The 27,913-nt window shown below is 47.6% G+C and overlaps 1 protein-coding gene across 1 annotated transcript in view; it reads left to right on the top strand.

The window, feature by feature from the left end:
- The window catches only part of LOC144595607 (PDZ and LIM domain protein 5-like), a 235,085-nt gene that overhangs the window by 156,776 nt on the left and 50,396 nt on the right, over nt 1–27,913 (top strand). Inside the window, exons 5-10 of the mRNA XM_078403187.1 lie at nt 1,729–1,771; nt 4,606–5,063; nt 11,108–11,125; nt 12,189–12,358; nt 14,701–14,737; nt 23,082–23,117. Coding sequence (XP_078259313.1) covers nt 1,729–1,771; nt 4,606–5,063; nt 11,108–11,125; nt 12,189–12,358; nt 14,701–14,737; nt 23,082–23,117 — 762 coding nt within the window. The remainder of the gene's footprint in view (nt 1–1,728; nt 1,772–4,605; nt 5,064–11,107; nt 11,126–12,188; nt 12,359–14,700; nt 14,738–23,081; nt 23,118–27,913) is intronic.

Genomic DNA, 27,913 nt, shown 5'->3' with positions numbered 1-27,913 from the left:
TGTTTAGATGCGGGCAGGTGCGATATGTGTAGAAGGAGTATCTTTGTAGGCAAGTTGGACCGAAGGGCCTGTTTCTACGCTGTATGCCTCTAGGACTTATAAGTAAAAATCGAAATGCCGGAGGACCTTAGATTGCAGAAGGGTCCCAACCAGAAACGTCATCTGTCCACTTCCCTCCACAGATGCAGCCTGACCCGCCAAGTTCATCCAGCACTTCAAGAATGTTTAATTGTCATATGCACTGGGACTAACACTATAATATTCTTCCATGCTTACTTAGAGTTGTACAGCCAAATGCACGCGGTCACAGGGAAAATGTACAAACTCAATACAGGCAGAACCCTCGGTCAGGATCGAACTTGGTCCTCTGTCACTTGAAGGCAGCAACTCTACCGCTGCGCCACCATTATCTTCTTTTTAATTTCATTTCCAAAAGAGGAGGCGACAGGAGTGGGTTAATGAAATTGGGTTTGCGCTGCCGATTATTTCAGTTTCAGTTTAGTTTATTATCACGTGTACCGAAGTACAGTGAGAAGCATTTTGTTGCGTGCTAACCAGTCAGTGGATGGACAATACATGATTACAATCAATCCATTTACAGTGTGGTAAACAGTATAGACCAAGCGCAGGCTCGGCGATCATTTCGCTGAACACCTCCGCTCAGTCCGCCTTAATCTACCTGATCTCCCGGTGGCTCAGCACTTTAACTCCCCCTCCCATTCCCAATCTGACCTTTCTGTCCTGGGCCTCCTCCATTGTCAGAGTGAGGCCCAGCGCAAATTGGAGGAACAGCACCTTATATTTCGCTTGGGTAGCTTACACCCCAGCGGTATGAACATTGACCTCTAACTTTAGATAGCCCTTGCTTTCTCTCTCCATCCCCTCCCCCTTCCCAGTTCTCCCACCAATCTTACTGTCTCCGACTACATTCTGTCTTTGTCCCGTCCCCTCCCCTGACATCAGTCTGAAGAAGGGTCTTTTGAATTTCTCTGTTGATGATAGATAATAGACAATAAGTAGTAGGAGTAGGCCATTCGGCCCCTCGAGCCAGCACCGCCATTCAATGTGATCATGGCTGATCATTCACAATCAGTACCCCATTCCTTCCTTCTCCCCATACCCCCTGACTCTGCTATCATTAAGAACTCTATCTAGCTCGCTCTTGAAAGCATCCAGAAAATTGGCCTCCACTGCCTTCTGAGGCAGAGAATTCCACAGATTTACAACTCTCTGACTGAAAAAGTTTTTCCTCATCTCCGTTCTAAATGGCCTACCCCTTATTCTTAAAAAGTGGGATAACATTAGCTACCCTCCAATCCACCCAAAACGTCACCCTTTCCTTCTCTCCAGAGATGCTGTCTGTCCCACTGAGTTACTCCAGCATTTTGTGTCTACCTTCCATTTACAGTGTATAGGTACATGATAAGGGAATAACATTTAGTGTTGTCAAAGATAGTCTGAGGGACATCAAAGAGGTAGATAGTAGTTCAGCACTGCTGTTATGCTGCTGATTCTGCTCTGTTACACTGAGGTATTATACTGGCTCTGTTATACAGCAGTGCACTGCACTGCTCAGTATTATACTAGCTCTGTTATGCTGCTGATTCTGCTCTGTTACACTGAGGTATTATACTAGCTCTGTTACACAGCAGTGCAATGCACTGCTCAGTTATGTTGCTGATTTTACCGCCGGTGATTCATAAATGCATCCGTCCTTGTGTCTTATAGGGCCTCGCCGGCTTCAAAACCCGCAGGGACAACTGTGCAAAAGGTAGGTGGCGTTCCGTGCGAGAGTGAGTACAGTGTTGATTCTTGCTTTCAATTCCGGGCATCGAGTACTAATTAGCGGACGGATTTGCCCTAACACCAGCTTGCAGCTTCATCTGTGTTGCACGGAAAAGCAGTGGAAAATGTGAAAAAATGGTTATTCTAATCAGAATGAGTCATTCCCAGAGGGTACGGTGCTGCTTGCTGATATTTTGCTGAGGATCCCATTGCATCCAAAGTCATATTTGGTAAAACCACTTCCAGTTTTACTGATGGCAGTGAGCAGTCAATTGGCATAAAAACTGGTTGAGGGAATTAAATGAGGGTTTTCAGATATGGAGACATTACAGCACGGAAACATGCCCTTCGGCCCAAAGATTCCGTGCTGACTACTAACGACCTTCAACCATCAATAGTAGGCTAGGACTCTTCCTTGGAGCACAAGAGGATGAGGGGTGATCTTATAGCGGTGTACAAAATCATAAGAGGAATAGATCGGGTAGATGCACAGAGTGTCTCATAGGGGAATTGAGAACTAGAGGACATCAGTTTAAGGTGAGGGGGCAAAGATTTAATAGGAACCTGAGGGGTAACTTTTTTACTCAAAGGGTGGTGGCTGTATGGAACGAGCTACCGGAGGAGGTAGTTGAGACAGGTACTATCACAACGTTTAAGAAACATTTAGACAGGTTCATTGATAGGACAGGTTTAGAGGGATATGGGCCAAACGCATTGAGACATTTTGGTTGGCGTGGGCAAGTTGGGCCGAAGGGCCTGTGTCCACGCTGTAAGACTCTGAGACTATTATATTATCTATTGTGCACTGTGTTTATAAACCTGTTGTGCTGCAGCTGCTGCAAGTAAGAATTCCATTGTCGGAATGAAATTTCGGAACATATGACAATCAAACAGTCTTGACTCTCAATACGACTGTCGTGCCTTGAAGGGCATCTCTCAAGGACATGTCTCTTGAAGGACGTTTTGCTTTACTGCCATCAGTAGGATCACATTTGCTGTTTGGGAAAGATTCTAAGGTGATAATGCAGTACCAGTACTGGCCAGTGCTCTTGGATTGCACACTCTGAATGCCACTTGCATGCTCCAAAAATGAAGTGACGTACATTTCCCGTGTCCATCAATGCATTCCAGGAAATACCATGCAGGGTGTTGTCACTGGTAATTCTAACCAGTGCTCTAGTTGATTCATTCATGTTGTGCCTTTACCCTAATAAGGTTCCTGAATCCAGTACGGAACAAATATGAGCCAAAAAACTGTGGCTGCAAAATTATAAAAGATGGTTTTGTCATTTTTTCCTTCCCCCATCTATCCTGTAAACTCCCATTTTTTCCACAATTTTTTTGATTGAAGGTTTTTTTTTGTTTATTACGAGAATGTTTCCAGGATTCGAGGGCCCGAGCTACAGGGAGAAGTTGGGCAGGCTAAGACTTTACTCCTCGGAGCGCAGTAGGATGAGGAGGGGTGATCTTATAGGAGTGTATAAGATCTTGAGGGGAAGAGACAGGCTAGAGTCTTTTACCCAGAGTTGGGGAATCATGAACCAGAGGGCATAAGCTCAACGTTCACACTGCTGGGTTGAAAGCTACCCAGGTGAAATACAAGGTGCTAATCATCCAATATGTGTCTGGAAAGATGTTAAGCTAAAGGATTTATGAGGATGCTGCCAGGACTCGAGGGTCTGAGCTATGGCGAGAGATTGAGCAGGCGAGGACTTTTTTTCCTTGGAGCGCAGGAGGCTGAGGGGTGATCTTATGGAGGTGTATAAAATTGTGAGAGGAATAGATCGGGTCTTTTACCCAGTCTTTTTCCCAGATGGTAAAAATGGTATTTTTAAAACCAATTAAACCCTTCATAAAATTAGGTAGTCTTTGCTGCACTGTCCTATCAACTTTATTGTGTTTGGGTAAAGCCTGGTGCCCCAAAGGCACAGTGTGGAATAGTTTTATTTTATGGCTTGAATTTTTGAGTTTCTAATTTTAGTTGTTAATTCCAGGGTGTTTCATCTAGAACTGGTGTTTTGCATCAGAATAGTATCAACGAGGTGCCTAGTCAGTTTAGTTCATTATTGTCATGTACCGAGGTACAATGAAAAGCAGTTTGTTGCATGCTATCCAGTCAAAGGAAAGACTATACATGATTACAACCAGGCCGTCTAAAGTGTACAGATAAAGGATAAAGGGAATAACGTTTAGTAAAAGTCCAATTAAAGATAGTTAGATCTCCAATGAGGTAGGTGGTAGCTCAGGACCGCTCTCGAGCCGATAACAGGATGGTTCATTTGCCTGATAACAGCTGGGAAGAAACTGTCCCTGAATCTGGAGGTGTGCATTTCCACACTTCTGCACCTCTTGCCTGATGGGAGAGGGAAGAAGAGGGAGTGACCGGGGTGAGACTGGTCCTTGATTATGTTGGTGGCCTTGTAGAGGCAGCATGAAATGCAAATGGAGTCAATGGAAGGGAGGTTGGTTTGCGTGATGGTCTGGGCTGCGCGCACAATTCTGCATTTTGTTGCGTTGGATGGAGCTGTTCCCAAACCAGGCTGTGATGCATCCCGATAAGGTGCTTTCTACGGTGCATTTGCAGAGGTTGGTGAGAGTAGTTTGGGGACATGCCGATCTTCCTAAGCCTTCCGAGGAAGTAGCAGCTTCGAAGGAAGCTATGGGAAGACTGGCGCACTCCCGAACACCCAAACTGTGTGTAGAGGTTTGACCTGCATCGTGTTTCTGGGGATGTCTATGATGGAACTCCATTGCCCACTGGTTTAGTTCTGCATGTGTTGTGTGTGTTTAACGTGTGTTTTTTGCCCCCACCGTGCGTAGGATGAGTCCAGAGAGTCCAACACTATCCCCGTTGCATCCATCGCTCCCATGGCTCCAAAGGCCCCCCCGGCGGCCGGCACTGCCTACAATAAGACCGCTCGGCCTTTCGGTGCCACATCCTCACCCAGGCTCTCGCCTGCCCCCCTCGTCCCTGCTTCATCACCCCTCACTCAGCTGCCAGCTCCATCACCACCATCGACGCTCCAGCACCCCACTGCTTCTCCGCCGGCACTGGCACCTCTGCACATGCATGCCGGTGCCAACATTGGCACCACTGGACGTTCACCGCTGGTCAGCACCGCCAAGCCGCTGGTAACCCCGCCCGTTGACCTCCCACGGCAGCCCAAAGTGTACAACACGCCCATTAACCTCTACTCCACTGACAATGCCCACGAAGTGGCAGAGGGACAGAAGAGAGGACTGAGAGAGGGGCAGACTGACGGCAAGCAGCAGAATGGGTAGGTGGCCTCTTACAGGAACCGTCTCTGGTGGACCAAGAAGCAAGCGGCAGCCGCTCATCGCCATGGCAACGCACCTTCCACCCCTGTCTCCGGGGAGAGTTGTTTCACTGGGGACCACCACCCTGAAGGTCCCAGCAGGCTTTCCATTTGGTTTCTGTCACACAACCAAGGGTAATCTTCATTGTACATGTCCGTGGTGACATCTTAGGCTAATCTGCCGAGACCCCTAGTGTGTGGAGAGTGGGAAAGTGGGATTACATAGAATTAGTGTGAACGGGTGATCGATGGTTGGCGTGGGTTCGGTGGGCCGAAGGACCCGTTTACATGCAGTTTCTCTAAACTAAAGTAAACATTGAATTCTCCAGTTTTAGGCAACTAACAAACAATGACTACTCCCTCTATTTTCCCCCACCCCTCCGCCCCTTGGGCCCACTTAGTTGTTCCATCACATTTTCCCCATATTTGTGGTCTTTTCTTCTTTGTTTAGTTTAGTTTAGTTTATTGTCACGAAATACAGTGAAAAGCATTTGTTATGTGCTAACCAGACAGCAGAAAGACTATACATGACTATGATCAAGCCAGGTGGGGGGTGGGGGAGATGGAGAGTAGAGGGGGAGATGGAGTGTGGGGGGTGTGGGAGATGGAGGGTGGGGGGTGGGGGAGATGGGGGGTGGGGGAGATGGAGGGTGGGAGGGTGGGGGAGATGGAGGGTGGGGGGGAGATGGAGGGTGGGAGGGTGGGGGAGATGGTGGGGGTGGGGGAGATGGAGGGTGGGGGAGATGGAGGGTGGGGGGAGATGGAGGGTGGGAGGGTGGGGGAGATGGTGGGGGTGGGGGAGATAGAGGGTGGGGAGGGGAGATGAAGGGTAGAGGGGGGAGATGGAGGGTGTGGGGGGGAGATGGAGGGTGGGGGAGATGGAGGGTGGGGGAGATGGAGGGTGGGGGGTGGGGGAGATGGAGGGTGGGGGAGATGGAGGGTGGGGGGAGATGGAGGGTGGGGGGTGGGGGAGATGGAAGGTGGGGGGGTGGGGAAATGGAGGGTGGGAGGTGGGGGAGGGGGGGAAGGGGAGTTTTTAAAAAGGCACCTTTCAGAAGAATTGAAGTTCCCTTAGTTTCCCATCTTGTTCTCAGGCTGTGGGTCTGTGTGACAAAAATCTGCTTAGCAAGGACAGAATTTGATACGGGTGAAATATTTAGTGCAGCATTGATGGATTATCCCTATATATAGTCCCCGCTTGGTAACTTTATAACTCTATATGCTAATGCTGCCATGTGTTAATGGCCTGATTCCAGCATCTAAGCAACAGACCTGGTTAAATTGATGATAGTAAATTGAGCTTAACCATTTATCTAGGATCATATAGTGTCATTTACCAATAGTGGTTGAGTGTTCTTAGCAGCCTCTTACAAGGCACCAAACTAATGTTCTGAAAAATCTTCAATAGTCTTTTCTACCAGTCCAGAATGCTGTTTAGATTAGTTTAGTTTAACCATACAATATGGGTACTCGACCCACCGAATCCGCTCTGACCAACGATCACCCTGTACACTAGCTCTATCCTGCACACCAGGGATAATTTACAGAAGCCAATTAACCTAAAAACCTGCACGTCTTTGGAGTGTGGGAGGAAACGAGCACCTGGAGAAAACCCACGCGGTCACAGGGAGAACGTGGAAACTCCGTACAGACAGCACCCGTGGTCAGGATCGAACCCGGGTCTCCGACGCTGTGAGGCAGCAACTCTGCTGCTGCGTCACTGTGCTGCCCAAAACACCCATTTGAAAACTAAATTACCTTTGCTTGTGTGACATCTGTTTATATTTAACAAAAAAGTCTCCTGCTTTGATTTTGAGAAGGGGGGGGTGATATAATATTTATAATTGCACCTTAATCCGTGTGTCAAGGCTGTCCCCATTGCATGAAGCTGCCGCCTGCTTAGTTAAGAGAGTGTTCATGACAAGCCACAAGCCAACCAAGAACATGGGATCTCAATCCCAAGCGATTCTCGTGTTTGGGCCAGGCGGGTTCCATCGCTTCCAAGGAGAGCGGGAATCCCTCCCTGGCACCTCCCTTGGTACTTGAGGCTTGGACTGATTAAATAGAATACAATATAAATGAATTACGTGGGTGACGTTTCAGGTCTTCAGAAGGGTCCCGACCCGAAACGTCACCCATCCTTTTTCTCCAGTGATGCTGCCTGTGTCTATCTTTGGTGTAAACCAGCAACCTGCAGTTCTTTGTTGCTACTCTGATATAACTTGTATGTTTGTTGATGAACCGTGCTCCCTCTCTTTCTCTTTCAGAGACAAGTCGTATCCAAGTTAGTGCCCATGCTACTGTTGATTTACGGTTACTCAGTGACGAGCATGCTTAGTTGCAGTGACACCATTCAAAGTGCTGCTCTCAGCTCCCACTTTGTTGTGGCTTGTTTCAATGCAAGGGCAAGTTGGGAATGCATTGATGGTGTGACGGGCTGACTTCATGCACAGTTGGGATGGGGGTGGGGTTGAGGGGGAAGGGGGGGGGTGCAGAGAGGTCTTACATTTGCATTTTACCACAACATGCCTGCATTTGGTTCACAGACGGTCACAAGTGTGTGTTGCATGAGCAAGTGAAGTCTGTCAAAAGGACTGGGTTCATTCAATTTGATCATTCTTGCAAAGGGGGTGGATTTATCTGAATTTTCCCCAAATCTTTGTGTCCGAAACAAATCCCCTGGTAGAGTGACTAACGAGGCTGTTAAAAAAAAGCCTTTTAAGTTGTTCAAACCAGGTTCTTGGGAATCAATCCTTTGTAGATGAGTGCATGGTTTATGATGTTTGTGAACTTGGAAAGTTAATGAAAAGCATTGTATTGTATGGTGAGCTGAAAAACTTTTATATTGCTGTTTTACACATGCGTTTAAGGTGAAGGGGGAAAGATTTTACAGGAATCTGAGGGGTACCTTTTTCACGCAAAGAGTGTATGGAATGAGCTGCCAAAGGAGGTAGTTGAGACAGGGACACTCACAACGTTTATGAAGTAATTGAACAGGTACATGGATAGGACAGGTTTAGAGGGAATTGGGCCAAACGCAGGCGAGTGGGACTAGTTTAGATGGGGCATGTTGGTCGACGTGGGCAAGTTGGGCCGAAGGGACTGTTTCCACACTTTATGGCTCTATGACATGCCACGTCTCCAAAACGAAATTGTGGGGGGTGGGGGTTGAATTGCTGAGCATTGAAAGAGTAAAATGGAGTCATAGATCTTTTAAAAATAAAGCAGTTCCCAAGGGGTTTATTTTCAGAAAAGTATCCTTTGTCAAGTGTGTGTGCGGAAATTAAATCTTCAGTCCCAGCTCATTGAGTTTGAGTGGCAGCTTTAAGCCAATGTTATTTCTGTTGCAGTTACTTGAAACTAAAACTTTAAAACAAACTTAATTGCGCAATTATTATTTTACATCCAAACTCTAAGGAGCTGACCTGGTTAAATTAATAGTAAAATTAGTGTAACTGTTTATTTAGGATTATATAGTCATGGCCAATAGCAGAGATAAGCAGAGAGGTGTGAGATGAGAGAGAGGCAAACAGAGGTGATAGTTGAGGAAGAAATTGGTGTGAGATGGGGGAGAGAGGTAGGGCAAGGTGTGAAATGGGGAGAGGCAGAGAGGAGTGTGAGATGGAGGAGAGAGAGGTAGAGAGGGGTGAGTGAAATGGGGGAGAGAGAGGTGTGAGATGGGGAGAGAGGTAGAGAGGGGTAAATGAGATGGAGACAGAGGTAGAGGGGTGAGTGAAATGGGGGGAAGAGAGGGAGGGGAGTGAGATGGGGAGAGAGATGGGGGGAGTGAGATGGGGAGAGAGATGGGGGAATGAGATGGGGGGAAGAGAGAGGGGGGAGTGAGATGGGGAGAGAGATGGGGGGAGTGAGATGGGGAGAGAGATGGGGGAATGAGATGGGGAGAGAGAGGGGGAGTGAGATGGGGAGAGAGATGGGGGGAGTGAGATGGGGAGAGAGAGAGGGTGGACATGGGGAGAGAGAGATGGGGGGAGTGAGATGGGGAGAGGGGTAGATAGGGGTGAGTGGAATGCGGGAGGGAGGGGTGTGAGATGGGGAGAGAGAGGTTGAGAGGAGTGTGTGAGATGGGAGACAGCTAGCGAACAGTAAGTGAGATGGGGAGAGAGGTAGATTTGGATGTGAGATGGGGGAAAGGTAGAGAGGGGTGTGAAATGTGGAAGGGAGGTTGAGAGGGGTCACGATGGGATGGGAGGGTAGAGAGCTCTAAGAGGTGGGAGAGGAAGGGGTATTGTTGTATTTCTGCCTGTAACACTTCGAACCCTGTTCCTCTTTCCCACTTTTGCACCCTGGGTGAAAGATCCATAGATGCCTACCCTATCTATGCCTTTTATTATTTCATGTGCTTCTATTATTTTTATATGCTTCCATCAATTTCCCCTCAAACTCAGACTAAAACTCATTGTTCTAGGTTTTGTTGGTTCTGAATTAGCAGGCCACCGTACAGAAAGAACATTAGCAGAAGTATTTGACTGCTAGTCATAAAAAAAGAGCTGCTGGAGGAACTCAGTGGGTCAGGCAGCACCTGTGTAGGGAAATGGACAGTCGATGTTACAGGTTAACACCCTTCTTGAGTCACCCAGTTTGACCTTTGCTTTGGTTTTGTTAGACTGAACCAAACCCATCTGTGTGTGTGTGTGTGTGTGTGTCAGTGCCCAGTATTGAAGAATTCAATTCAATGATTCAATTATAATATATTGTCACATGGACGTAGATACAGATGCTCCCTGACTTACGATGCTTCGACTTGCAATATTTCGACTTGGCGATGGTGCAAACAGCAGCGACCCGTAGCAAAGCCGCAGCTCGCTTCCGGCCACGTGATCAGGTGTATTCAATAGACAACAGACAATAGACAAAAGGTGCAGGAGGAGGCCATTTGGCCCTTCAATGTGATCATGGCTGATCATTCTCAATCAGTACCCCGTTCCTGCCTTCTCCCCATACCCCCTGACTCCGCTATCCTTAAGAGCTCTATCTAGCTCTCTCTTGAATGCATTCAGAGAATTGGCCTCCACTGCCTTCTGAGGCAGAGAATTCCACAGATTCACAACTCTCTGACTGAAAACGTTTTTCCTCATCTCAGTTCTAAATGGCCTACCCCTTATTCTTAAACTGTGGCCCCTTGTTCTGGACTCCCCCAACATTGGGAACATGTTTCCTGCCTCGAACGTGTCCAACCCCTTAATAATCTTATACGTTTCGATGAGATCTCCTCTCATCCTTCTAAATTCCAGTGTATACAAGCCTAGTCGCTCCAGTCTTTCAACATATGACAGCCCCGCCATTTCGGGAATTAACCTAGTAAACCTACGCTGCACGCCCTCAATAGCAAGAATATCCTTCCTCAAATTTGGAGACCAAAACTGCGCACAGTACTCCAGGTGCGGTCTCACTAGGGCCCTGTACAACTGCAGAAGGACCTCTTTGCTCCTCTTTGCTCCTCTTGTTATGAAGGCCAACATTTCATTGGCTTTCTTCACTGCCTGCTGTACCTGCATGCTTCCTTTCAGTGACTGATGCACTAAGACACCCAGATCTCGTTGTACGTCCCCTTTTCCTAACTTTCCTACGTCCCCTTTTCCTAAATGCATTTCGACGTAAGATATTTTCAGTTTAGGATGGGTTTCTCGGAACTTAACCCCATCATAAGTTGAGGAGCACCTGTACAGTGAAATTCTTTGTTTTGCACACAATACACAAAGTACACAAACGGCTGGCACGTTTCTGGCAATTATAATGTTACAAAGTACTTATTAGAGGTCATGTCGATCCCTCAGTATGGTTCTGAATTAGGGACCCGATCAGAAACGTCGCTTGTCCATGCCCTGCCCAGATGCTGCCCGACTCGCTGAGTTCCTCCAGTGCTTTGTCTTTTTACTCAAGAATTGTTCATTGTTGCTTTTTTACTTTTCCCACCTTTGGGACTGTCTTATCTGCTTTTCTGCATGTCACGATGTTGGCTTCAACTCTTCCCTGCACCTTGAAAGGACACAGCTATCAAAATGGTAATTCTGCAGTTTTGCCGTAGAATAATTGGAATCTGCGTACCACTGGAAAGACCCTCCTTGCATGTGCCTGAGCGTGCATGCATGTGTGTGTGCTTGCATGCATGTTTAATGCACAGCAGTCTTACCAAGACCCAATACCAGCAAGTCCCCAAACCATGAGATTTAATGCTTGGCTGATGTAAGGCATGCTGGCAAAAGTTTGAGTTGAGTTGAATTTAGTTTAGTTTAATGTCATGTGCGCTGAGGTACAGTGAAAAGCTTTTGTTGTGTGCTAACCAGTCAATGAAAAGACTATAGAAGATTACAATCGAGCCGTCCACAGTGTACAGATACATGATAAAGGGAATAACATAGAAAATAGGTGCAGGAGTAGGCCATTCGGCACTTCAAACCAGCACCGCCATTCAATGTGATCATGGCTGATCATCCACAATCGGTACTTCGTTCCTGCTTTCTCCCCAAGACCCTTGATTCCGTTCTAAATAACACCGACTAAATAGCATTTAGTCCAGTAAAGTTGTATGCAAGATTTCACCATCGTCAGTTCCTTGTGTCTCCACGCTACACAAGTCCCTAGGTGTGGTCTCACCAATGCCCTGCATAACTAAAGCATAATCCTCTCACTTTTGCATTCATTACACTTGCAAAGTTAGGCCAGCTTTCTTAACTACTAGTTGTATCTAAGCACTAACTCCTGTGACCACTGCACCACGATACCTGGATCTCTCTGGATTTCAAAGTGCTGTGTTCTCTCACTATTTCAATCATAGGCCTTCCTGCTAAATCGACCAATTTCACACTTTCTCACATTATAGCCCGTTTGCAAGATCTTTGCCTGCTCACTTAACCGATCCATATTTCTTTGCAGCTAACATATGTCCGGCATTTTTAAAACTTGTGTTGACTTTAGAATGAGTATTTCATTCTTCCTTTTTGTGAAGATGTTGTGTGTGCTCCCGATAGACTTTGTGCCTGTGCGAGCAGGTCGTGTGTCTTTCAGTGTTAGCTAGCTGAAACACTCGTGAGTGATGATTTATCACTAATGCCTCCTTGCTTGCAGGTCTCCCAGGCGAATTGTGACCAATGCCTTTGCCGATGTCCAACATCATCATCTTAGCGATCAGAGCAAGAAGCGATTAATGCAAGACACTGAGGACTGGCAGCCCAAGACAGGCACAGCTCAGTCACGTTCCTTCTCTATCCTTGCTCAGATGACGGGCACCGAGCATTGTAAGTAACCGTCAAAGACTTTCACAGCACCGAAACAGACCCTTTGCCCTAACATGTCCACACCGAACAAGATGCCCTATCTTCGCTAGTCCCACCTGCCCTCGTGTAGCCAATATCCTTCTAAGCCTTTCCTATCCATGTACTTGCCTAAGTCAAGAGTCTTCACTCTCCAATTTGTCGTAGAAGAAACAGATAATACTATATATAAATATAATATACTATATTGTGTTGGTGGCGTGAGCCACAGGGTGTTGCATGTGTCTAGTGCCCTGGTGTAAATCCAGATGCCGCTGGCTAGCAATCTTTGTGAAAAAGGGAGCCGAGTGAGTAAGCCTCCCCCTGCCAGTACATAACCTCTGCATCATCAAGACTCTCACAGCGCCTCCTCGTGGCAGCACATGGTAACTGCGGCCACCTTCAGTCCCAGGCTAAACTGCGCGGGGATCTCAGAGAAACTCTGGCCAAGATGCGGCGTGCAGGCTCACCGGCGTGTGGACACGTCCTGACGTCCATCAACCAGGTCCCAACTATGGGTTAAATAGCACCCCGCTGCCTTGTGGGTAAGGCTCAGGAGAGCCAAAGGCACTGGAGCTGGAGTCCCTAGAGACGGTCGGCTGATCCCTCGTGCGTCCGCCTTCCGGCAACTCCTGCAACCGAGTGGGCCCCAGACGTAGCAGCCACGCCGTTCCTCTGGAATCAGCCTGTCAGGTCGAGAGGGGGATACAGATGCTGGGCAAGTTTGTATTCCCATTTACCTGCCCAGCCTCAGTGGCCAAATCAAATGGCGAGGACACTGAAAAATCCCCCTGTCCAAGCAGGACAACGCCAAGCTGCACCATCATCTCCCGCAGATGGACAGATGCCAGAAATACTATATTTAAAGTATTGTGCATTGTGCAAAACATAGTTCTCAGCATTGTCTGAATGGTGTCAAGTTAGGAGGAGGGGGAGTTCAACGAGATCTGGGTGTCCTAGTGCATCAGTCAATGAAAGGAAGCATGCAGGTTCAGCAGGCAGTGAAGAAAGCCAATGGAATGTTGGCCTTCGTAACAAGAGGAGTTGAGTATAGGAGCAAAGAGGTCCTTCTACAGTTGTACCGGGCCCTGGTGAGACCGCACCTGGAGTACTGTGTGCAGTTTTGGTCTCCAAATTTGAGGAAGGATATTCTTGCTATGGAGGGCGTGCAGCGTAGGTTCACTAGATTAATTCCCGGAATGGCGGGACTGTCGTATGTTGAAAGGCTGGAGCGATTGGGCTTGTATACACTGGAATTTAGAAGGATGAGGGGGGATCTTATTGAAACATATAAGATAATTAGGGGATTGGACACATTAGAGGCAGATAACATGTTCCCAATGTTGGGGGAGTCCAGAACAAGGGGCCACAGTTTGAGAATAAGGGGTAGGCCATTTAGAACGGAGATGAGGAAGAACTTTTTCAGTCAGAGGGTGGTGAAGGTGTGGAATTCTCTGCCTCAGAAGGCAGTGGAGGCCAGTTCGTTGGATGCTTTCAAGAGAGAGCTGGATAGAGCTCTTAAGGATAGCGGAGTGAGGGGGTATGGGGAGAAGGCAGGAATGGGGTACTGATTGATAGTGATCAGCCATGATCGCATTGAATGGCGGTGCTGGCTCGAAGGGCTGAATGGCCTACTCCTGCACCTATTGTCTATTGTCTATTGTCTATTGTCTATTGTTTGTGTGTGCGTGCATTTGTATGTGAGTGTGTGTATATAAAATATAAAAGTCAACCCAGACCAATGCAAATTCATTTCTTAGATATGACTGGTTAGCACACCACAAAATGCTTTGCACTGTAGACAACAGACAATAGACAATAGGTGCAGGAGGAGGCCATTCGGCCCTTCGAGCCAGCACCGCCATTCAATGTGATCATGGCTGATCATTCTCAATCAGTACCCCGTTCCTGCCTTCTCCCCATACCCCTTGACTCCACTATCCTTAAGAGCTCTATCCAGCTCTCTCTTGAATGCATTCAGAGAATTGGCCTCAACTGCCCTCTGAGGCAGAGAATTCCACAGATTCACAACTCTCTGACTGAAAAAGTTTTTCCTCATCTCAGTTCTAAATGGCCTACCCCTTATTCTTAAACGGTGGTCCCTTGTTCTGGACTTCCCCAACATTGGGAACATGTTTCCTGCCTCTAACGTGTCCAACCCCTTAATAATCTTATACGTTTCGATAAGATCTCCTCTCATCCTTCTAAATTCCAATGTATACAAGCCTAGTCGTGTACCTCAGTACACGTGACAATAAACTAAACTTAAGTTAATGATTTTTCAACCCAGCAGTTATGCCTCACACTTCCATTTGTCTCTATTCCAGCGGAAACATCAGGGAGCGAGATGAGCAAGAAGACAAGGTGAGAGGCTGCGTGGACTTTCTCTGCACGTTTTGGGATTGCTTTTCTGTTGAAGTGTGAGCTTAAGTGTGTTTATTAACATCTGAAGTGCTTGGTTACGGTGGAATTTGCTGGAGTTTGATGTTGTTCAGCTGCAGGTTTACAATGAACACAGCAGCTTGTTGGGGACGGTTGCAAGAGACGTGTTGCACAAAAAAATGCATTGGTTTTAAATTGTAACGATCCAGTGCAGCTCAACAAATGTTCGTTTTTGCATGCTGAAAGTTACCGACGTCAAAGATTTGACAACTATTAATGAAGCTGTCAGTTTGAATTTTCTGAAGCACTGCGTGGTTGCCTACTGTTTTATTAATATTGCTTAATTTAAATTATTTAGTCATTTGGGGCTGATGTCTAAATTAATTTTGAAATATTGTCACAATGGCACAGCTGGTAGAGCTGCTGCCTCACAACGCCAGAGACCCAGGTTCGATCTTGACCTCGGGTGCTGTCTGTGTGGAGTTTGTATGTTCTCCCTGTGAATGTGCGGGATTCCTCCGGGCGCTCCAGTTTCCTCCCACTTCCCAAAGACGTGCAGGATTATAGGTTATTCGGCTTCTGTAAATTGCCCTCTAGGGGGCAGGGAATGGATGTGAAAGTGGGATAACATAGAACTAGTGTGAGCGGGTGATTGATGGCTGGCAGGGACTCTGGGCCTGTTTCCATGCTGTATCACTAAACTAAGATACTGAATGTTTCCGGACTTTCTTTATCGTGACCAATTTCCTTTCCAAAAGGAAAAATAGTGAATAATTTGGGATTTTCCAGTCACTTTTACTGATACTGGCCATCATAACCTGATTTGCTCAATTAAAACTTGCCCCCTTATCTTTGGTTGTCTTTGGTTGGTTAAAATAAACTGCAGAGGCTGGGAATCAAAAATGAAGGCAGGAATTACTGAAATTATTTTGCATGTCACCCCCACATCTGTGAAAGAGTTAACATGACACCTGCTGAGTAGTTTAGAGGTGCAGCAAGGAAACAGACCCTTTGGCCCATCGAGTCCATGTCGGCCATCGGTCAGCCGTTTACACTAGTTCTATGTTATCCTACTTTCACATCCACTCTCTACAGACTAGTGGCAATCAACCTACGAATCTGCATGTCTTTGGAATATGGGAGGAAATCCATGCAGTCACAGGGAGATCGTGCAAACTCCACACACAGACAGCACCTGAGGCCAGGATTGAACCCGTGTCTCGGGCGCTGTGGGGCAGCAGCTCTACTAGCTGCGCCACCGTGCTGTAATTCCAGCATGTTCTCTTTTTGTCTTTGGTTGATGCTTGTTTTGCACTACTATGGTTTGGCAACCTGGTATTATTGATTAATTCATTGTGATATTGATTATTACATATTTATTTGTTGTGTATTTGCATTAATGAGCCTGGAAAGCTGCAGAGAGTAAGAAAGTCTTTGTTCCGTTTACGGTACATATACCCCTTAAACATGTTTGACTCTTGCCTCTTAAAATGCTGCTTTCTCGAATAAACAATAGTGGAGACCTCAACTGCAGGCAAATGCTGCCCTCTGTGGCCCGTACAAGGTATTGCGGCAGATTTGCTGTCTATTTGTTGATGATTGTGAACAGAGCAACAGTTAATTTAATCTCTGCAGAAGCTGTATTTAAGTAATTCTTTGAAGCCAAGGATCAAATTCAATGATCAAGCAAACCGGTTAGCGCTTTTGAGGGGCATAGATAGGGTAGATAGCAGGAACCTTTTCCCCACAGCAGAGGTGTCTAAAATTTGAGGATTGATTAGCAAGGGTGTCAAAGGTTATGGGGAAAAGTCAGGAGAATAGGGTTGAAAGGGAACGATAGATCAGCCACGATTGAATGGTCCAATTCTGCTCCTATGCCTTATGATCCAAATCATTAGAGGAATAGATCGGGTGAGCGCGCAGAGTCTTTGACCCAGCGTTGGGGAATCGAGGACCAGAGGACGTAGGTTCAAGGTGAGGGGGAAAGATTTAATCGGAAACTGAGGGGTAACTTTTTTACACAAAGGGTGGTGGGTGTAGACATCGGGGTGCACGGTGGTGCAGCGGTAGAGTTGCTGCCTGACAGCGCCAGAGACACCGGTTTGATCCTGACTACGGGTGCTGTCTGTGCGGAGTTTGTATGTGGTCCCCGTGACCGCGTGGGTTTTCTCCGGGTGCTCCAGTTTCCTCCCACATTCCAAAGATGTGCAGGTTTGTAGGTTAATTTGCTTCAGTAAAATTGTAAATTGTCCCTAGTGTGTAGGATAGTGCTAGTGTACGGGGATCGGTGGTCGACACGGAATCGGTGGGCCGAACTCTCTATTTCTAAAGTATAAAGTCTAAAGTAAAGACATGACTACTGTGTGCAGGGCATTGATGGATCCTGTTGATTGCAATGTTGATAAATCTTGCTGATGGGCAAGAAGACCTCCTGTGTTGTAGAAGCAAGGAACTGCAGATGCTGTTCAATACACAAAAGGACACAAAGTGCTGGAATAACTCAGCAGGTAGTAGGGTCAAAACGTGGTCTCAGCAGGTCAGGCAGCTTCACCCTAGACCTTTAGAAAGGAGATGAGGAGGAATTTCATTATCAGAGGTTGATGAATCTGTGGAATGCATTGCCACAGACAGCCGTGGAGGCCAAGTCCATGGATATTTTTAAGCCGGAGTTTGATAGATTCTTGATTAGTAAGGTTGTCAAGGGTTACGGGGAGAAGGCAGGAGAATGGAGTTAAGGGGGAAAAGTAGATCGGCCATGTGTGAATTGCGGAGTAGACTGGATGGGCCAAATGGCCTAATTCTGCTCATAGACTGACGAACTTATGAACGTGAAACGTCACCTATCCATGTTCTCCAGAGATGCTGCCTGATCTGCTGAGTTACTCCAGATCTTTGTGCCCTGCTCTGTTGTGTCTCATTCTATTTCCATGCCTGTGTGTTTTCTGCACGCCATTGGGTGCCTGTTCGTAGTTCTGCATGGTGGTGGCATTATCTGCATGGGTTTACTTTTTCTGCCAATACTTGTAATGCATGGCGTCTCTGTGCAATATACAGTGAGGGTGCAGTGCGGAGTTAGATTGGAAGATATAAGTGGGTGGTGTTGCATTGTGGAACGTCAAACCAGGGCAGGACCTTCACAGTGAAAGGCAGGGCCCTGGGGAGTGTTGAAGAGCAGAGTGTTTTTTGACAACCATCTCCACTATGCTACTGTTGATAGTGAAGATGTGTTGTCAAAAATTGCAACAGGATCTTGATCGGTTGGGTAGGTGGGCTAAGGAAATTAATGCAGAGAAATCAAACGTTTTGTATTTTGGGAGGTCTAACAGGTACAGGGCCTACACAGTAAACAGCAGGGCCCTGGGGGATGTTGTAGATCAGAGCAATCTAGGAGTACAGGTACATGGTTCTCTGAAAGTGGCGTCACAAATAGACAGGGTGGTAATGAAGGCTTAGGGTACATTGGCCTTCATCAGCTGGCGCATTGAGTGTAGACGTTGGGAGGTCATTTTACAGTTGTACAATACGTTGGTGAGGTGGCATTTGGAGTACTGTGTTCAGTTTTGGTTGCTCTGCTATAGGAAGGATGTTGTCACTCTAAAGAGTGCAGAGCAGATTTACCACAATGTTGCCAGGACTCGAGGGCCTGAACTATAGGGAGAGGTTGGGCAGGCTAGGAATTTATTCCCTGGAGCGCAGGTACTGAGGAGTGATCTTATAGAGCAGCACAAGATTCAGTAGGAGAATAAACATAGTCTTTTTTTTCCCAGAGTGGGGGAACTACAAGAGGATTAGGTTTAAGGTGAGAGGGGAAAGATTTAATGGGAACCTGAGGGGCAACTTCTTCACACAGATGGTGGTGGGTATATGGAATGAGTTGTCAGAGGGGGTAGTTGAGGCAGATACTATAACAACATTGAAAAGACACCTGGATAGGCACATGGATAGGAAAGGTTTAGGGATGAAGGGCCTCGGCTATGAGGAGAGACTGAGCAGACTGGGGTTGTTTTCCCTGGAGCAGAGAAGGCTGAGAGGGGACATGATCGAGGTGTACAAGATCATGAGGGGCATAGATAAGGTAGATGGCGGGGAACTTCTTCCACTGGTGGAAGGTTCAACAACGAGGGGACATAGATACAGGGTAAGGGGAGGGAGGTTTCGGGGGGATGTGAGAAAGAACTTTTTCACCCAGAGGGTGGTTGGAGTCTGGAACTCACTGCCTGGGGTGGTGGTGGAGGCGGGAACACTCACAACATTTAAGAGGCATTTGGATGGGCACTTGAAATGCTACAACATTCAGGGCTACGGTCCAAATGCGGGAAAATGGGATTAAAATTAGACTGTGTTTGGTAACGGGCGGCACGGACACGATGGGCCGAGGGGCCTCTTTCTGTGCTGTTCTGTGCTCTATGACTCTATGACTCTAAGAATATAGGCCAAATGTGGGCAAGTGGAACAAGCTTAGATGGGGCATCTTGGTCAGCATGGACAACTTGGGCCATGACTAAGTGACTGAGTAAAGTTGGACATCGTTATGGATACTTGGTAGAGCAGATTAGCAAGTCAGGAATGCAGTAATGTTATAGGCTGATATACTGATAGTGAAGGAAATTATGTTTGATATGCAAACATTGATGAAGAGACAGGTGTGAGGGGCAATAGATGGGGGGGGGGGTGAGGGAAGGGCAGCCAGGGGAACAGATGGAGGGAGGAATGACCATGTGTCTCTCTCTCCCCACTCCCCCCAGCCCTTACTCCCCACTGCTTGGCTCCCCTTTCTCCCCACTCCTCTGGCACTCTCTCCTCACCCCTCCGTCCCTCTCTCTCCCCACCCCTACAGACCGTCGCTTCTCCCTCTCCCCTCCTCTAGCCTCTCTCCCCCCACCCTTCCATCTCTTCGTTCCCCCTCTCTTGCCATTCCTCCGGCCGCTGTGTCCCCAATCACAGGCTCTATGTCCTCACAGCTCTGCCCCCTCCCTTCCCACTCCTCTCTCTCTCTCTCTCTCTCTCTCTCTCCACTCCCCCAGCTCTCTCTCTCTCTCTCTCTCTCTCTCCCCCCCCCCCAGCTCTTTCTCTCTCTCCCCACTGCTCTCCCTACGACTGTTGCCTCTTTCTCTCTCTTTCTCTTGACCACATACACATGTACACTCATTCATACGGACACACGCAAGGACACGTGTACGTGTGCAGCAGATACACACGCTCACGCAGACACGTGCACACAGACACAGACCCCGCACATATTCGGACATGTAGAACACATGCACATAGACATACAGAGTCATACAGACACGCACACCACGCAGATCCACACACGTACAGACACATGTGCATGTGGACATGCATGCCACACAGATCCACACGCATACAGACACACGTGCACATGGACACACGCATGCTACATAGATCACACGCACACAGACATACGTGTGCAAATGGTTCGCCCATTCAGACTCCCCCCTCCCGTTCCCCTGTGTGCCTGCAGTGCCTCCCCTCACCCCCCCCCCCCCCCCCACACACAACCCACCTAACCTCTCACTTCTGTCACCTCTATTTTCTTTCCCTCACAGGCCCAAGGCCATGACTATCCGGTACAGCCCCAAGTACGCAGAGCTGCGAGACTGGCACCACGGTGTATCCGCTCGTGTCCTTAATGTAAACTAACTCCAAATGCCCGCGGAGAGGGAGGGCCTCCGGGATATCCGTGCCAGCCGCGCCGGGCTGTTTTGTGTTTGGATCTCACTTCTAATTTGCTTCGGTTTCTGGCTGACCCACTCCCCTCTTTTCAGAATCCCACCTCGTTTTACTAAAGGTAGAGTGGCAGACCCTCACCCTCACTAGTGCCAGGCCTGTAGAGCCACGACAGGTCGCAGTAGATCGTCTTGTACTTGGTGAAATGCCCTGTAGAGCCACGACAGGTCGCAGTAGATCGTCTTGTACTTGGTGAAATGCCCCTGGACGGGGTCTGGAAAGCCGCGGACGAGAGATAGGTGCATTTGAAGCCCGCTGACGCTAATTATTTCAAGGGAGAGGGAAAGGGGAGGGGGGGATGTTGGTGTAAGTGTAAGGCTCATCAGGCAAATTGGCATGGTGTTGGGAGGGGGGGGAGAGGCTGGTTTGTGTCTCCTCTTCCTCTCTCCCCCCCCCCCCCAGTCCCTTCTCGGCTTGGTGCACCAAGCTTTGCATCGGTCCATCGCTTCTGCTGTCTATTTGGATTGCTGGACGTTTAGGTCTAGTTTTATTATTTTGTAAGCTCGTAAATTACAGGAGCAGAATTAGGCCATTCGGCCCTACACCATTCAATAATGGCTGATCTATCTTTCCCTCTCAACCCCATTCTCCTGCCTTCTCCCCGTAACCCCTGTCAACATGGTCACCTATTTATTCATCCCACTGTCACCAACTTAATTTCATTTCATTCAGTGTTCATTCAGTGCAATGAATTTCATGCAGTAGCTCAAAAGAGATCAGGAGTCCTGGATATTAATACTTAAGCATTAAAAAAAATGATCGGTTGTAGTCTTTGCCTGCAAACAATTTGCCATTATTTGTCTGTACTGTTTACAATGCTACTTCGAGGGTGAGGGAGTTTACGTTCAATTTTAAGTTTATCATTGTCATGTGTGCAGTGAAAAGCTTTGTTTCGCACGCTATTAAATCAGATCAGGTAATACCACACATCAATACCATCAAGTCAAACTCGTGTACAATCGGTGGAGCCAAGGGGGAGGATGCAGAATGCAGAATATAGTTCTCAGCATTGTAGCGCATCGGTTCCATAGGCAAAGCGCAATGTCCACAATGGGGTAGGAACGCATCGAACAGAAAACTGGCCAGGTGCAACTTGAAAGCCTCCCCGCGGAATTTGCAGAGGGAACCTCCAGATTATTATTTTTAATCACTTCTTCAGATGGAATAGAGATTGTCTATTAAAGAGCAAATAACTTCAAGCTGCCATGAGTACTAGCTGATGCATCAAGCGTGTGTTTAGCCTGTAATATATTTGTATTATACTAAATAGATACTCATCTATATATGCTGGTTGCAGTTGGAAATTGTATTTTAATAAATGTGCGATAACTACAAAGCGTTTTTGTTTTAATGACTTCTGTATTTTGAGACGGTTGTTGAGCCTTTGATAACCTGTGCGGTGGGATCGACACAAAGTGCTGGAGTATCTCAGCAGGTCAGGCAGCACCTCTGGAGAGAAAGGATGGCTGAGGTTTCGGGTCGGGGCCCTTCTGCAGGCGGATGCCTCGAGATGTGTACAAACGGCTGCAGATGCTGTGAATCCTGTGCAAAAAAACACAAAGTGAAGGAGGAACTCAGCGGGTCAGGCAGCATCTCTGCAAACTCCCTTCCCCCCGCCTCCACCACTCGTCTGTGTTCACCTATTAGACAGACAGGCTCTGTCCTGCCCCCTCCTCTCTTCCAGCTTTCTTCCCCCCCCCCCACAACCAGCCTGTAGAAGGGTCCCGACCCAAAACATCATCCATCTATGTTCTCCACAGATGCTGTGTAAAAAGGAATTGCAGATGCTGGTTTATACCGAAGATACACAAAAGTGCTGGAGTAACTCAGGTGGTTGGGATAAAGGGCCTGTCTCCATGCTGTATAGCTTTATGACTCTCAGCACGCAAATATAGAGTTTTGAAAGTCACACAAGGAGGGATGGTTTTAAATACACATCTTTGTCCTCCACCCCTGGCAACGCATTCCGGGCACCCGCCACTCTCTGCGTAAAAGGTTTAAAGGAGGTGTGTGTGTGAGGCAGGTTTTTTACACGGAGGGGGGTGGGTGGCTGGAACGCACTGCCAGGGGATGGTGGTGGAGGCAGATACGATAGTGGCATTTAAAAGGCTTTTAGATCGGCACGTGGATATGCAGGGGATGGAGGGATAAGGATCACGTGCACGCAGAGGAGATCAGTTTAACGGCACCCACCATGTTTGGCACAGACCTCGTGGGCCAAAGCACATGTTACTGTGACGTATGGTCCTATGTACTGTCCTATGTATTTATTTAATTCCTCAAATTTAAGTTACCTCAAGTACCTTGGTGAGATTGAAACTCCTGTCTCTCCATCAGAGATCTTGTGTTTGATCTGCTCTGTGTTATCAGTGAACACCTTTTGTGTGTGAGGTTTCTATCTGACTGGCATCCCACGACACTGCCCGATCAGAGATGATCGCTGCCTCCCGTCTCCATTGCTTGTGCCGATATGTTTACGGATTCACCTGCACAGACAATCCGTAGGCAGAGAAGCAGTGGGGCGTACTCTGGTAAAATATTTTCATCTTCCTGTTCCTCCCTTGTCTGACACCTACAGGGAGAACGAGGCTGCAAATGGAGAGACGGGTCGCAGGTAAAACCCGGGAGAACCAGCTAGTTGTGTGATTTCACTGCAGCACCTCACTACCACACAGAGTGTGCAATATCTAACCAGCGCGCGGCATCGAGGAGGGAACGTGGTTGTAGATCACTGATTTCAATCTGAGGCCTAAGATGGCTGTTAGTTTAATGGAACAGTTTAGTGCAGGTTAGTTTATTATTGTCACGTGTACCGAGGTACAGTGAAAAGCTCTTTTGCTGTGTGCTATCCAGACAGCGGAAAGGCAATACATCATTACAATCGAGCCGTCCACCGTATACAGATACAGGATAAAGGAAATAACATTTAGCGCAAGATAAAGTCCGGTAAAGTCTGATTAAAGCCAGTCCGAGTGTCTCAATGGGTAGATGGGAGGTCAGGACCACTCTCTAGTTGAGAGGAGTCAGAGAGGTAACAATAACTTAAGGAAGAGAAACTCAAGGACGGGTCGCATCCCGGCCACTCCCTCTTCTCCCCTCTCCCATCAGGAAAAAGGTATAGATGTGTGAAAACGCACACCTCCAGGTTCAGAGACAGTTTCTTCCCAGCTGTTATCATGCAACGGAATCATCCTGCCACAACCAGAGAGCAGTCCCTGAGCTACTACCTACCTCTTTGGTGACCCTCGGACTATCCTTGATCGGACTTTGCCGGCTTTACCTTGCACTAAACGATATTCCCTCATCATGTATCTGTACACTGTAAATGGATCGATTGTAATCATGTTTTGTCTGTCTGCTGACTGGTTCACACGTAACAAAAGGTTTTCACTGTACCTCTGTACACGTGACAATAAACTAAACGGACCTTAATAATGAAGACACAAGATACTGGAGTCTTGAGAAAAACACCAAAGTATGAGAGCTGACATAGTTTTTGTTTGTGGCGAGGGCACCAGTCAATAGTTCAGGGTGAATAGTTACTGGAGGTACTGCCGATGGTTTATCATTGTCACGTGTACCAATCAATACACAGTGAAAAACTATCCAGTCAAATACCACACATGAGTACAATCAAGAAGTTGCACAAATACTTGTAGGAAAGAACTGCGGATGCTGGTTTAAAACTGAAGATAGACACAAAAAGCTGGAGTAACTCAGACCATCTCTGGAGAAAAGGAATCGGTGACGTTTGGGGTCGAGATCCTTCTTCAGGCAGAGTCAGGGGAAAGGGAAATGAGACATATAGAAGGCGATGGAGAGAGATATAGAACAATGAATGAAAGATATGCACAAAAAGTAACGGTTTTCTTTTTAGATTTAGAGATACAGCGCAGAAACAGGCCCTTCGGCCCACCGGGTCCACGCCGTCCAGCAATCCCCGCACAATAACACTATCCTACACACACTAGGGACAATTTTTACATTTACCCAGTCAATTAACCTACATACCTGTACATCTTTGGAGTGTGGGAGGAAACCCACGCAGGTCACGGGGAGAACGTACAAACTCCGTATAGTACAGCACCCGTAGTCAGGATCGAACCTGAGTCTCCGGCGCTGCATTCGCTGTAAAGCAGCAACTCTACCGCTGCGCCACCGTGCCGCTGTGGCAAAGAATTCCACCTGTGGCAGAGAAGTTGCTGTGGTTGGAGTTTTCACCTTTATTGAACTTCTTTCATTGTGACCAAGATCGATAATAGAGGAGGTGGTCCATTGTTAGCTGTGGGCCAGCTGAGAACGAGTACAGACAACAAAACTTACCAGGACGACAGTGAAACTAGTACAACGACTGGGGTGGGCAAGGGACAGAGAGAGAGAGAGGGGATGCAAGAGTTACTTGAAGTTAGAGAAATTAATAGTGAGAAATCAGTGAGGCCAAATGCAAATTGGAGGAACAACAGCTCATATTTCCCTTAGGCAGCTTACAACCCAGCAGTATGAACATTGACAACTGTATCATTGCTGCCTCCTGCATCCGTGCAGAACTCACTGACTTCACCGACTTCACCACTAACCTCCATCCTGCACTCAAATTCACGTGGGCCATTTCCGACATCTCCCTACCCTTTCTGGATCTCACCGTCTCCATCACAGGAGACCGACATCTACTACAAACCTACTGACTCCCATAGCTGTCTAGACTACACTTCTTCCCACCCTGCTTCCTGTAAAGACTCTATTCCCTACTCCCAATTCCTCCGTCTACGCCGCACCTGCGCCCAGGATGAGGTGTTCCATACTAGATCATCGGAGATGTCCTCATTCTTTAGGAAATGGGGGCTTCCCTCTTCCATTATAGATGAGGCTCTCACTAGGGTTCCCTCGATATCCTGCAGCTCTGCTCTTGCTCCCCCTCCCCCTCCCCCCATTCGCAACAAGGACAGAGTCCCCCTTGTCCTCACCTTCCACCCCATCAGCCGTCACATGCAGCATATAATCCTTCAACATTTTCGCCACCTCCAACGGGATCCCACTACTGGCCACATCTTCCCATCTCCACCCCTTTCTGTTTTCCGCAGAGACCGTCCCCTCCGCAACTCCCTGGTCAACCTGTCCCTTCCCACCCAAACCACCCCATCCCCAGGTACTTTCCCCTGCAACCACAGGAGAAGCAACACCTGTCCCTTTACCTCCCCCCTCAACCCCATCCAAGGACCCTGACAGTCTTTTCAGGTGAGGCAGAGGTTCACTTGCACCTCCTCCAACCTCATCTACTGTATCCGCTGATCCAGGTGTCAACTTCTGTACATCAGTGAGACCAAGCGCAGGCTCGGCAATCGTTTCGCTGAATACCTCCGCTCAGTCCGTCTTAACCTACCTGATCTCCCGGTGGCTCAGCACTTTAACTCCCACTCCCATTCCCAATCTGACCTTCCTGTCCTGGGCCTCCTCCATTGTCAGAGTGAGGCCCAGCGCAAATTGGAGGAACAGCGCCTCATATTTCGCTTGGGTAGCTTACACCCCAGCGGTATGAACATTGACTTCACTGACTTCAAATAGCCCTTGCTTTCCCTCTCTCTCCATCCCCTCCCCCTCCCCAGTTTTCCTACCAGTCTTACTGTCTCGGACTACATTCCATCTCTGCCCCGCCCACTCCCTTAACATCAGTCTGAAGAAAGGTCTCGGCCCTAAACATCACCCATTCCTTCTCTCAAGAGATGCTGCCTGAGTTACTCCAGCATTTTGTGTCTACCTTCAGTATGAACATTGATCTACTTGAATATTGCCCACTTGATATTTCTAAAGTGTAAAGAGTCAAAGCCCTTAAAGCAAAAATTCAGAAGTTGATCATTAGAAAGTCACGAAATGCTGGAGTAACTCAGCAGGTCGGGCAGCATCTCGGGAGAGAAGGAATGGGTGACGTTTCGGGTCGAGACCCTTCTTCAGACTGATGTCAGAGGGGCGGGACCCGCCCCCCTGACATCAGTCTGAAGAAGGGTCTCGACCTGAAACGTCACCCATTCCTTCTCTCCCGAGATGCTGCCCGACCTGCTGAGTTACTCCAGCATTTTGTGAATAAATCGATTTGTACCAGCATCTGCAGTTATTTTCTTATATTAGAAAGTCACAACTCAGGACAGGTAGATGTGTGGCATTTCCATTACACATGCTCCCTCTCAGCACCAGGGGGAGGTGTTGAGCAATTGCTGCGTTGGTTTGTGTCTATTCACAGGAGCTGAGCAACACCACCCTCTGCTGGCAGTATACAGTATCAATGCTGCTTCATAAAGTACAGATACATGGACCATACAACATGGAACAGCGAAGCCCAAAGCAGGGCCTTCGGCCCACAATGTCTGTGCCGAATATGGCACCATAACCAACTGTTATCTGCCTGCACATAATCTATATCCCTCCATTCCCTGCATATCCAAGTACCTATACAAAAGTCTCTTAAACGCCATTATCGTATCTGCCTCCACCACCACCCTCAGCAGCACGTTCCAGACACTCATCACCCTCTGCGCCAAACATTGCGCCACATTGCTCTGTCTGTGTGTGTGGAGTTTGCACGTTCTTCCTGTGATTGCGTGAGTTTCCTCCGGGTGCTCCGGTTTCATCCCACAAACCAACGATGTACGTTAGGTGCATACGTTAGATGCAGGTTAATTGACCTCTGCAAAATTGCCCATAGTGTGTAGACAGTGGATGAGAAAGTGGGATAACATAGAACTAGTGTGTAAGGGTGATCGATGGCCAGTGGATCGATGGCCGAAGGGCCTGTTTTCGTGCTGCATCTCTAAACTACAATTAATAATTTAGCACAAAGTGTGACTATTCAAAGTATAAAACTACAAAATGGCATTCAAATTTTAAGAATTATTTCTCATCTGTGTTTACCGTGAATGGCTGCCAGTGAGCCTCCGATCTTGGTCACAATGAGAGAAGTTCAATAAAGGTGAAAACTCCAACCACAGCAACTTCTCTGCCACAGGTGGAATTCTCTGCCACAGAAGGCAGTGGAGGCCAATTCACTGGAAGTTTAAGAGAGTTAAATTTAGCTCTGAGGGCTAACGGAATCAAGGGATATGGGGGAAAAAGCAGGATCGGGGTACTAATTTTGGATGATCAGCCATGATCATATTGAATGGCCTACTCCTGCACTTATTTTCTATGTTTTCATGGCTCCATCCTTAATTAACGATGGTTGCAATTAAATAGAGTGGCAAATTGACACTAAGAGAGGGCTTTAACAACTGGAAGCTAAGGATAGCGGAGTCAGGGGGTATGGGGAGAAGGCAGGAACGGGGTACTGATTGAGAATGATCAGCCATGATCACATTGAATGGCGGTGCTGGCTCGAAGGGCCGAATGGCCTCCTCCTGCACCTATTGTCTATTGTCTATT

This window comes from Rhinoraja longicauda, chromosome 1 (genome assembly GCF_053455715.1).
Source record: "Rhinoraja longicauda isolate Sanriku21f chromosome 1, sRhiLon1.1, whole genome shotgun sequence".
Classification (NCBI taxonomy): Eukaryota; Metazoa; Chordata; class Chondrichthyes; order Rajiformes; family Arhynchobatidae; genus Rhinoraja; species Rhinoraja longicauda.
This window is presented reverse-complemented; position numbering and strand designations above follow the sequence as displayed.